General features: G+C 40.6%; 1 protein-coding gene across 1 annotated transcript in view; it reads left to right on the plus strand.

Annotated features, from left to right (window-relative positions):
* Window positions 1–1,731: 1,731 nt before the first annotated feature.
* Window positions 1,732–12,715, plus strand: part of MIB1 (MIB E3 ubiquitin protein ligase 1) — a gene marked incomplete at both ends in the record, with an annotated part of 111,090 nt that continues 100,106 nt past the window's right edge. Inside the window, one exon of the mRNA XM_079717014.1 lies at window positions 1,732–1,960. Coding sequence (XP_079573140.1) covers window positions 1,732–1,960 — 229 coding nt within the window. The remainder of the gene's footprint in view (window positions 1,961–12,715) is intronic.

Genomic DNA, 12,715 nt, shown 5'->3' on the forward strand with positions numbered 1-12,715 from the left:
CTCAGGAAAAGCAACAGTATGCTAACAATGCATCCGTGTGGGCTGTGAACCAATGATTTTAAATCCTACACACCATGATGTCATTTAAGTAATAGCAGCCAGAAACCACTCTGTGATTGGGGGCCGAATTATGTAATGGATGGGCAAGATGTTGTTAAATGGGCAATATGCTTGTAAAGTCTCGCTCATGAGCTTGTGCTGTTTGGAGTCTACTTACCACCTTGACTCCACATAAAGGCAGGACACACATCATTCAGTAACATTCTGCTCAGTTTAAAAACACATCACTAATTACCCACTGTGGTCTGAAATACTTTCAATTTACATATACAGAAATACAGGTTGCCCTTAATCTGTGTCATAATCTGTCCTATTCCCCACCCCGTTAAAAAAGAAAACTACATAAACACACTACTATATATATAATAGGTAACTAATAAGGACCTACTGTTATAGTACAGGAAGCTCTACTCAATACTCTGTAATGGCCTATATGGTAAAAGAATCTAAAAAAGAGTAGATATATGTATATGTATAATAGATTCACTTTGCTGTACACCTGAAATTAACACATTGTAAATCAACTATACTCCAATAAAAATTAAAAACAAAAAGACTAAAACGTTATGTAATCCCAAATTTACACTTAGTACATCCAGGTACTCTAGAACTTGTTTAAAGACTGACCTCACCAGAGGTACCCGCTTTCAGCAGCCCAGACCACATCCGGATCCTCACTGTCTCCAGTCCCACCTAAAAATCGGCCAGACGCACTTCCTTGCCCCGCCTCTTCCCTCACAGCCAATGGGACGCGCGGCACAACTGGTCCGCAACAACTCCAGGGAACCGCCCCTCCATCGCCTCAGACTGGGGCTGGGCGTCTGCCCCTTAGCTTTTCCAGGACGTGCGCATGCGTACCCTCACAGGGCCTTGGCAAGGCGCTTAGGGAACGATTTTCCTCTGCCTTCTTTCTCCAGTCGCGCGACTCTCCAAAATGCTTCCACCGTACTGTTACTGAGGAGCCCTGTCGTAGTCCCTCAGAGAACGTGCTGCTGCGGCCTTCGGTGCGCCAGTACCCGGATGTGGCGCCGCTCTCGCCCGGCGGAGACTCTGTTGCTGGGCGGAGCGCGGCGGCGTGCGCGGGGGCAGAGAGAAGGGGGCCCCTGGGCCCGGGTGCTCGCCGGACGCCGGCAGGTACCATCACTGCCCACGGGGGAGGAGGCGGCGCCGGCGCTCGCGCGTCCACCCCGGCGCGAGGGCCCGGGCGAGAAAATAGGCCGGCAGTTAAGCTTGCTCTCGGCCGCCCGCGCCGTCTCCCCGGGGATAACCTCCCCCGGCCCCCTGTGCTCCCCGCGCTCCCGGTCGGGGGAGAGCGTGGTCTCCTGGCGGCCGTCGCTGTAGCCCGGCCGGGGAGCCCGGAGGAAGCGGGGGAGTCCCCGCCCACGGCCCCCTCCTCTCTGCCCGCCCGCCGCCGCCGCCTCGGAGCTGCTGCAGTCCGGCCTCCAGACCGAGCGGGGGGCGCGGCGGCGGCGGCGACGGCTGGGGAGCGGCTGTGGGCTCGGCGGGGACCGCGCCGCCGCCCCCGTGAGTTATTCTCACGTCCCCCGGGGCTCGCTGCCGCCCCCGCCGGCGCCGAGAGTCCGGCCCGGGCCCAACTCCCTCACGGGTCCCCCGGCGGCGGCGGCGGCGGCGGCGGCGGCGGCGGCGGCGGAGCCCACCGCTCGGGCCCCGATGAGTAACTCCAGGAATAACCGGGTGATGGTGGAAGGGGTCGGGGCCCGAGTGGTGCGCGGCCCGGACTGGAAGTGGGGGAAGCAGGACGGCGGCGAGGGCCATGTGGGCACGGTCCGGAGCTTCGAGAGCCCTGAGGAGGTGGTGGTGGTGTGGGACAACGGCACCGCCGCCAACTACCGCTGCTCCGGGGCCTACGACCTGCGTATCCTGGACAGCGCGCCCACGGGTAAGCGGCGGCCACCTGGCCCGGGGCCTGCGCGCGTGGGGGCAGGGGCGAGGCGGGGTGCTGGGGCGTCGGGAGGCCTGGGAGAAGCCCGTGGTGGAACGCCTACCGTGCAGCGCCTGGCTGGAGGCAGCGGGGAAGGAGCCAAAAGGAATTTTAGGTTCAATACCTGGTAAACAAAAACTTACAAAAAAGACCCCTCTTCTCTTTCCTCCGTCCCATCCCCAAGGGAAATGATGGCTGCACCATCACGGGGATGCTTTCAAGCCTGGAAGGCACAAAGCACCGGGAAGACCGCAGACACTTCCCCTCCTCCTCCTCTAGGGAAGGAGTCTGGAGAGGCCTGTCTAATAAGCCATTGAAATTAATCAGCCACGGAGTGATGAGTGTCTGAAGGGAGGCTTGCCTTGCCATATGGTGTTTAGTTGACCGGTTACAATTGCCGACCGGTCGTTGGTACCTCGGATTTGTTGCGATACCCTTTTTTCCTCCTCATCTAACACATAGAAAGACTTGGAGTTCAGTAGCTGAATGCTGCTACTTAGTACCCTGTGGAATGATTTTTCATTTTAATTGTTTCGTTGTATATCTTTATACCAATAGAGGGAAAAACAGCCTAAGCTGTTGAACCCTTTCTTTGTGTTAAATACTCTTTTCAAGTGGAAGATAGGTATAGGGGACACCTGATATCTTTTAACATATCAGTTCATTTGTAAGGTTATGTCAGAGACTTATCCATTAACACAGCAATGAGTCAGTGTCCTTCCTGATTCACCAAATTTCAGGGAACTTTTTTATTGACTAGAATTTTTATATAATATGATAAACTGAAAGCTTGCTCTCAGAATAATTTAATCGAATTCATTTTCACATAGATTTATCCTTGGTACTCTGTTCAGTAGAAACTAGTTTCAAATTTAAAATTTGATAATTTTCAGAATGCTTAAATAAGCTATTTTTAAAGCTTTATGACTGAGTTTGGCAAAACCTAACAAATCCTGAAATGGGTACATAGTTATTGTTAGCACCAATAAAAAGGAAATTAACACAAGGCAGTTCAGTTTTTGAATAGATAATTCATAAAATTGTGTTTCTTTGCTGGCTTTTTAAACATTGCAGAGGATTTATGTGCAGGACCAACACAGTACAAAAAGGGGCCACCATTGTTACCAGTTTCTTGTGTGTTCTTACAGAATACTCATTGCAAGCATATGTATTAACGTATTGTAAATCTGCAACCCTTTTAAGGCCCAGTGGTAATAAACTACTATATTCTTTTATGTACTTTTGCTTCTTAACTTAATAGTACCTATTAATGATTGTTCCATGTTAGCACATAGATGTCTGCCTTATTCTTTCATAGCTGCATAATATTACAGTGATTGAATGCAGTAATTTATTTAACCAGTGCTTTGTTGATGGGCATTTGTATTCTTTCAGGTTTTCTTATTTACAGTGATGCATTGAATGACTCCTTGTACGTATATCCTGTGCATGTGTACTGAGTACTTTGGAAGTGGAATTGCTGCATCAAAGAGTGCACATATTTAATATTTTGAGAGATGTTGACTAAATGCCTTGGGAAGACATTTTACCAATTTACCCTCCTACAACACTGTATGGGGCATATTCCTGTTTCTGCACACTCTTAAAATTTTATCCTGCTAGCTCAAGCTAAAGTTTGAGCTCAATAATTTGGAGGCATCTTGGGATCAGTAATTGTAGGTTTATGGGGAATTTTAAATATCTTTCCAGGGTAAAGGTAAAGTGTAACAAATCCTGTACTACAGCAATTTTTGAAGGGATATTCATGTTGTCTCTATGTTTTCTAGTATGGAGTATATCTGTCGTGTAAATAGTTTCGTTATCTTATGTAAAAACAGGTATTTTTCAGAGGTTTAAAAATCTTAGTTTACAGGATAATTTTACACATTATTTAATTTGTTGGTATGTATCAATTCATCTCGTTCATCTGATTCCGTTAGCAAACGTTTTAAAAACACTTCTGGAGAAGATTAATGTTAAGCAAATAAAGCAAGAAAGTAAAGTTTCTTTAAAAAGAAAACGTATGGTATGTTAAAATGTAGAACAGTACTGTTTGTTGTTTAGGACAGGGTTTCTCAGTTTTGGCACTATTGCTGTTTTGGACTGATTAGATAATTCTTTGCTGGAGGGGGCTGTCCTGTGCACTGTGGCCAGCATCCCTGGCCTCTGCCCACTGGTTGCAGTTATGATAACCCAACATTTTTCAGACATTGCCAGGTATGATTGCTGCGGGTTGGTACTCACTGGTTTGGGGATATGTACATATGTGGTAAAAGTATACCAAAAAATAATAATAAATGCCAAGTTCAAGGGAGTGGCTATCTTTACACTGAAGGAAGTGGAGTGTAGTAATTTTTTGGGTAAGTTTTATGTCTTAAACTGGGTGGTGGTACATAGGTGTGTGTTACATTTTTATGCCTTTTGTGTTCTTAAATTTCATAGTTAGCTTTAAAAAGTCTTGCAATATTTACCAGGACAACTGAGATTGTCTTTGGTTATTCATTCTTTGTTCCTTACTTGTTACCCACATTATATGAACAGAAAATTTATTGCAGTCTGTTTGGGAATTAAGAAATGGGTAGCTTTTAAAATAAAATGAAACTTTCCTGGGAATTAAGGATTCTGGAATGGTTGAGTCATTTTGAATCTTTCTGATATTTCTTTACTGTGTGTTGGAGATTTGGTCTGAGGGTTGTATGTGTGGTCTGTAACATTTTGGCACAGAAGCTTTGTTTTTTTTTTTTCTTTCAGGTGACACATGATAAGTTTGAATTTATGGTCTAGGATAGTAAAACCTTGAGAAGAGGAGCATTTAGTATATATTTGAATGATATAACTTCTATTTTGTATCCAGATATATTTGGTTAATTTGTCGTGAGCAAGAAGATCGTGAAAATATATATGTTATTGGCGAATTAGTTTGGAGTTAATTTTGTGAAGTCTGTAATCAAGTAGGTATAGTTGACCTTTTATCAGTTAGGTACTGATTTTATAGGATGTGGGGAGAAATGCGTTTTTACTTAATGCTTGTTTTTTGGTCACTTGACTACAGTGTTGTATTGTTACCAGAGAAAGAGTGGAGAAAATAAATGTGGGTTTCCTATTAAAATTCTTTCTACCCTCCTGGGTATGGATAAAGAAAGTTAGGAGTATAGATGATTAGGTTTATTTAAAACTAGTTTCTGGTATTTTTGGTCCAGGCTGTTTGGGGGGCAGTTCTGTGTACTTTTCTTCCACTCCTAGCAAAGAGTGCTTCTTAGGTCATTTGTGGACCAGTTCCTTAGATGTCATTATTCAATTGAAGGTCTAGAAGTGCTGACCCTGGATAAAAAGTGAAACGGATTAATAACCCTCAGCGTTGCCTTTCTGAGGCCTCCTGTTTCTCTTCTGATCTGTTTCTAGAACTACAGGAGAAAAGAGTGTTATCAGGGGACAGAGTCTTAGGAAAAAACAGGACTTGTGTGAACAATGTTTGGGGAATAGGATGCCAGACCTGGAAAGGACGAGATTTTGTGAGAGGTTTTTTAGTAATGGCATCTGTAAGGAAAACTTGATTTTCCTATAGATCCTATCTATTTTAAATACTTATGTAAAATGTCTTCTTTTTTATCTTTATCTGCTAAAACAATGTTTTAAGTGATGAAAGTCCATCTAGTTTTAATACTCCTTGTAAATTGCAGCTTGGTTGAACTGAGGACCTCAAGACATCAACTTCAAGATCTCAAGAAATAGTTATCCCTCTGTCAGTACTTCTCAAACAGACAGTAAGCATGCAGATTAACTGGGAACCTTTAAAAATAGACATTCTCATTCAGTAGGTATGGGATTCAGCAAGAGTAGTTTAAAAGCACCCAGGTGATGCAAATGATGCTGGCTCATGGACACACTTTGAATAGCAGGATGCTAAGGGACTGCTTGTCTTTTGAGATGTCCAGGCTCTTTGTTGTTTCCTTTTCCCCTCAGCTGATTCCAAGCCTTCATTGTTTGTCAGTAATATATGTCTTCAGTTTTGGAGACTGACATTATTGGGCAGGAAGAAGGGGAGGAAATAAAGGAACATGAAACAGCTTTCTTTTTTAAAAAAAAAACCAAAAAACACTACTCCTTTTCTTTTTTTAACTACTCTTTTTTTAAAAATTTATTTATTTTATTTTATTTATTTTTGGCTGTGTTGGGTCCTAGTTGCTGTGTGCAGGTTTTCTCTAGTTTCCGTGAGAGGGGGCTACTCTTCGTTGCGGTGCACGGGCTTGTTGCGGTGCACGGGCTTATTGCGGTGGCTTCTCTTGTTGAGGAGGATGGGCTCTAGGTGCGTGGGCTTCCGTAGTTGTGGCACCCGGGTTCCGTAGTTGTGGCTTGCGGGCTCTAGAGCGCAGGCTCAGTCGTTGGGATGCACAGGCTTAGTTGCTCCGCGGCATGTGGGATCTTCCCGGACCGGGGCACGAACCCGTGTCCCCTGCATCAGCAGGTGGACTCTCAACCACTGCGCCACCAGGGAAGCCCAAGGCAGGCAGATTCTTAACCACTGTGCCATGTAAGTCCCCGCCTCTTACATTTTAATAATACTATTTTTCATTGTTTCCCCATTTTTAGAAGTGGTGTGGTTTCCTGTCTTCTGACTGGACCCGATTAATACAATGTGTTTACCAAATCTCAATCTTATTTTTCTATCCCATTTACCAGTTAATTAAACATTTTTATTGAAATTTAGCTAGTAATTTTCCATCTTTTCTGATGCTGATCATTTCTAACAAACGAATTGGACAGTGTTTCACTTTTACATTGTGAATAAATAAATTCAAAATCCACTGAATTTAAAATGAAATAAAAGTGATTTTCCTTTATGGATGCAGATATTAGAGTTTATTGGTGATACACATTGTTTCAGCATTAAAGACCATATAATGATGGAAGTATCTCCAAATGTCAGTTTTCACCGTGCTTACTCTAGTTTCTTTTGGACTGCGTTTATTTTCTTATTTATTGTCAGACATCACCTTTACCTGGAAGGGATAGATTAAATGGTATAATTTAAAAATATATGTATCTTCTAGGGAGCACACCGTTAACAACCACTTTTCATTCCAGAAAAGATGTGCAATTTGGGAATACTTATTTTATTAAAAAAAAAAGGAACTATTCTTAATTTTAACCCTCAAGCACTTTGTTGCAAGATAATCAACATGTTGTTTTGTATCATTAGGAGGTGCTCCACAAGACTGCTTAACTAGGCACAAAATAGGTGCAGCCCATCTTAATGTGCAAGAAGTGAGCAACAGTGTTAGACCCCCCAGGCTGTCAAATTCCCACTCATTAGTAGTACACCTTGTATTCCGTGTGTGATTTTTTTCTTTTTTTTTGTGGAGACTCACTGAGGGTGCTAGTATCAGCTGAATAATGTACAATTAATAACCTAATTTCATTCATAGATTTTTAGCAAAATAGTAAATATAGGGAATTCCCTGGCAGTCCAGTGGTTGAGACTCCGAGCTTTCACTGCTGAGGGCCTGGTCAGGACCTAAGATCCCACAAGCTGTGTGGTGTGGCCCAAAAAAAAAAAAAAAAAAAAGGAAAAAAGGAAAATAGTAAATATCGAAGTATTAATGGAGGTCCACAACCCTTTATTCAGAATGCTTGGGCCTGAATTTATAAACTTTTGTTAATGCCCACTTCCAGGTCCACAGCAGCACCCTGTCATCAGATACACCAATATTTCTGCAGGAAGCATATGAATGGTTATACTAAGGGGGTAAATAAAGACTACACAGCCTCTTGTTTGTTCAGATCAGGATTTACCACTGAGTGAGTTTCCTGCTCATTTACAAAAAACTTAAGAGTTTTGGGATTTTGGAACAGATAAGAGATTGTGGGCTTATCTCTTTAATTTCAGAGGATGATCTTTTGTATTTCCTGGGTCATATACTTCACTTTGAAAACCATTGCACTGTCACCAGGCAGGAGCTTATGCATTTTAACTATCTGTAGGGAAATGGCTTTTTTAGAGCACTTCTCATTCTCCTAAGCCCGTTTCTTTACTCATATACTTTCATATGTCCCCGTACCAATTTAGCTTGCCTTTTTTTATCACCATGTTTGCATTACAGCGATTAAACCACCTCCTCAGATGGAATTAGGAACACAGGAACAATTTTGATCTTTGCCCATAGATTAGCTCTATGTAAATAAGTTCTTGTGAAATAGTCTAGTACCTAAGTTATCTTTAAAACTTTGTTTCTGAGGGAAAATGGTTCTGAAGTCTAAACAGCCAGCTTTTAAATGAACTTGTAGGACACAACTAAGATAAGGTGGGGTTTAAATTAATGGAGGAGATAATGGAATGCAGCAAATAGTCCAGACATTCATTTCTGGCTTTGGAGTGCCTTTGGGAGCATATTTACTTTTGTAGATGCTTGCTGTGGTTAGGGTTAGTTTATATTCTCTAAGCACACTCATGATAAGAGTATATAGCTTTCTCCTGGGATGGATTTATCTTCTTGATGATAATTTTGTTCCGAAAAAATCAAGAAATGGGGTAGAAACGTTTTGATATTAAAAAAATCACTATTTGAATTTTGGGAGTTTTGCAGGGCTAGTGATAATAAATCATAAAAGCTTGAGATTGTAATATTTTACATTGTGGTGCCTTGCTCACCTCTCTTTCCCAGTCTCTTATCATGGAGTAGTGGAAAATGCACGAGCTTAGTAGGGAAGTCAAGGTATTTGTTCATTCTAGATTTTCTGATGTGGCCTCGTTAACTAGGGGAATGGACAAACATTTACTGAGCTCCCATCATGTGTCAGGAACTATGCTAAGCTTTTTATATACTTTATCTCATTTAATCCTCATAAAAGTGTTGTTTGATAGCCTTCATTTTACTTATGAGAAAACAGGCTATGAGAAATGAACTGATTTGCCCAAGATTTCATAAGTAATTGGTTGATGGTTGAGATTCAAATCTAGGTTTGTCAGTCTTTTTTTCCCCCTGCCTTATAACATTAGTCTCTTTAAAACTTTAATTCTTCACCTGTAAAATGAAGTTGGAGGAGGTCAAGGTACACAGGTGTTTTGCTTGTAAAATGAAAAAATGAATTTTTATCTGTTAGCAGGAAAAAAATAAAGTGGGTAAAATTCTTATTTTTGTTTGACCTCATTAATTTTCTACTCTTGTGTAACAAGTGCTAAAAATAACAAATATATCACTAAAATTGCCAGTTGTATGCCTAATTTGACGCCTTGTTTCTTTTGTTTGGACCGTGTAAGGCATGATTGTAATTTTATTATGCAAGCTTATAATAAAGTAGAGTAGCAGAGGCTGCAAAAATAGATGAGAGAAAAACTTGTCCAACAGAAAAGATATGAAAGAGTTGTAGATTTTGGGTGAGGCACTTTCAAAGACGTCTCCTTAACTCATAACAGGAGTTGGTTGGAAGTAGATGGTGTTTCACTCTACAACACTTTTGAAATTAACTAAGAAGTAGATAGTCTTTTTAATTTTAAAAATGTATCTCTTTGAAATTTATTTGAATATTAGAATAGGATTTAATAACATATTTTGAGCGCAGAGGTTGAATGGGGAACATGATGCCCTAGATATGTAATTATTCTTCAGATAAAATCAGAGCTAAGTAGAGGGGAAAACCCTGGTAGGGTAAGGGCATAAGAGGCCAAGCTTTGTAATCAGACTCCTCACATGGGTTTGAATTTGAGCCCGCCACTTACTAACATGTGCCTTCATATCCTCAATTTCTTCATCTATAAATGAGGATGATAATGCCTACCTTTTCGTATTGCTGGGAAAGTTAATAAAATATATGTGAAGCACCTGGCTTGGTACCGATTTACGTAGCGGTTAGTATTATTAATAATAACAATACTATTTTCACTAATTTACTGTTTCTCAAGAGTAAGGAATGTGGAGTGACCTGCCACCAACCAGCTGGCAGGTCACAAAGGCCTCACCCTCAGTAGGAATTTTAATTACATTTCAGCCAGTTTCTAAACCATAAGTACTTTGACGGTTCAGGGAGAATAAGATGCATACTCAAGTTGGTTAACCCTCTTTAATCTCTGTAAACTTTTTGTCACATTGATTTGGGGTTAAAATTGAATGAATCCATAAATCAGAAATAGGAATTCTTGGTTGGTTGAGTGACATCAGCAAACGGTTATGCCACAACAAGTAATTGCTTTTAAACACTGGTTAATGACTTGTAAATTATTTTTTGAGGTTAGGTGAAATCTTTTAATTAGGGCAAAAGTTTAGAGGATTAACTAGGCACTATACTAGTCTACTAGGAATGCTTATTTTTTATTTTAAAAAAGTTTTTTTGCGGTACGCGGGCCTTTCACCGCTGCGGCCCCTCCTGTTGCGGAGCACAGGCTCTGGATGCGCAGGCCCAGCGGCCACGGCCCACGGGCCCAGCCTCTCCGCGGCACGTGGGATCCTCCCGGACCGGGGCTCGAACCCGCGTCCCCTGCATCGGCAGGCGGACTCCCAAGCACTGCGCCACCAGGGAGGCCCTAAAAATGTTTTAAAATTTATTACATAGTATTTAAGATATCCAAGTGGATAAGTGATTAATAAATAACTGTGAACCTATCTAGAAATAAAGCATTTCTAATGTTTAAAACACTCTCTGTACTTCTTCCCAATTTCATTCCCTTCCTCTCCTAAAGTAACCACTGTGTAGAAATTAGTAATTCCCATGGGTTTCTTTACATTTACGCTGTGTTGTATATATCTGTAAACAGTGCATAGTACTTTATTTGCAACATTCTGTATTCTTGAATAATTTTAAAATTCAGCATTATGGTTGAAGGATTCATCCATGTTGAATTGTGTGGCTCTTGAGCGTTCATTTTAGGTATTCCATTGTATTACCTAATACATATCTTCACTCTCTTGTTAATGAACATTTACATTGTTTACTTTTTCTTTTGCTCTTATACAAAGAGATAATTCACATATTCTTGTTCCATGTTTAAGTGCTTCACATAATGAACTGCTTGTAGGGAGAACCTTCTCTCTCAATCATTTTTTCTCTCTAGAAATTTAACATTTTACTTAAATAAATCAGTGCCTTATGAATTTGAGCTGTTTTTCTTGGCTCTTTTAAGAACTTGTAGTTATTGATCTCGACCATAGTGTTTTACTGGTCTCATAAAATTTGCCAGCAAAAAGACTTAAGCTATGTAAATTCTCTAAGTTATTGAATTTAGGCGAGATGTCATTAAAATGTAGAGCAGATGGTCATTTGAGTATTAGAATGAGTCAAAAGCTATCATCAGGTGGTTCATTTAACGGTGGCAGATGTCTTTATAAAGCTTAGCAAAGGGAAAGAGTGTTAACTCTCTAGGGTGGTATGGTATTCTTTAGGAAGGAGAAAAAGCATTCATGGGTTTAGTTAGGGAATTAAATTTTATTGAATTTTTAAGGAATAACTCTTGCCAGGGCTAAGGAGGTTTAGAGTGGAAGGGAATGCTTTTAGTTGAGAATGAATTGGGTGGATGAAGTAAGGGGAAACAAAAAAGCTGCCAGAGTAAGAGACCAGTAAAATGTTGGCCTTGTTCATTTAATCCTTTTTCCTTTTTTATGTTTTCTTTAATGTCATCTTTTGTTTTAAAGTCAATTAATTGCATTCTCATTAAAAATTCTGTACTGCTCATTTTGGTAGTGGAGTGGGTTGCTTTGTTTACTTTTTCCAATTCTCAGCCTTAGTCTGTTTCACAGCTGTTCAGTAGCTTTGTTGGCATTTGAACTGTGGGAACCAAGAAAGGATTTGGATGTGCTTTTGTGTGCATTAGTGGTTTTCCTGAAGTATTCTTTAAAACCGTGAATTGTAGAAGTTTTTAATTTTTTTTAAACCAGTTATCATTGTATGTTTAAATGGTTGCTTTTAAAGAAAGCCTGTACTCAGATTATGAGCTCATGAATGTTATTGTATTTTGGAGAAAATGAACTTAGAGATGAAAAATATGTAAATAGGGGAACAGCTGAAAACTGGGCTTTTACTTTTCTTGTCAAGTGAGGAGGTTGGGATACATTTTCCCTATGCCTTTCATCAGTCAGCACTCATTTGAAGAGCTGTGCAGATAAATTAGGATATACCTCTTAGTGTGTATTGCATACCCATTTGTTTAGTGTATTTGACTTTTTGTGATGGCATAGGAGACCTATTTTAGACCTGTTCAGAAACTTAACTACTGTGTGGACATTTACTGTTACTGCTATTTGATGTTAATTAGGATGTTTTTGGTCATGATGCTTTCCTGTGGTAAGACAAATTAGACTCTTAAGGCACGTGGCAATAAGGAGTGTACTTATTAGCTATATATTTTCTTTTCATAAGCACAGAATAGCTCAGTTAGGGTAAGGGTTAAAAGATGTAAAAACGTCTGAGTAGCAGTGTACCACATTGCTAAAGTAACTGTTTGAAAGTTGGTTTCTGTAAATACTTGGAGTTCCTCATGTTTTTGTTTATTTTTAGCTTTTATTTATAAGTGACATATACCAGCATTTCTGATGCTTATAGTGCATATTAAATGCCCCTTCTCGCCCAGCTGCTTCCTAGAATTAATACATACCCAGTGTAGAAAACTTGGAAAACCCCAAAGGGCGATCCCGTCAAGCACATTTTGGGGGTTATCTTTCTGGTTTTTCTGGGCACATGTATTATATGTATAATGTAATTTATGTACCAAAGTGCTCTATTGTA

The sequence above is a fragment of the Hyperoodon ampullatus genome (genome assembly GCF_949752795.1).
Source record: "Hyperoodon ampullatus genome assembly, chromosome: 13".
NCBI classification, from domain to species: Eukaryota; Metazoa; Chordata; class Mammalia; order Artiodactyla; family Ziphiidae; genus Hyperoodon; species Hyperoodon ampullatus.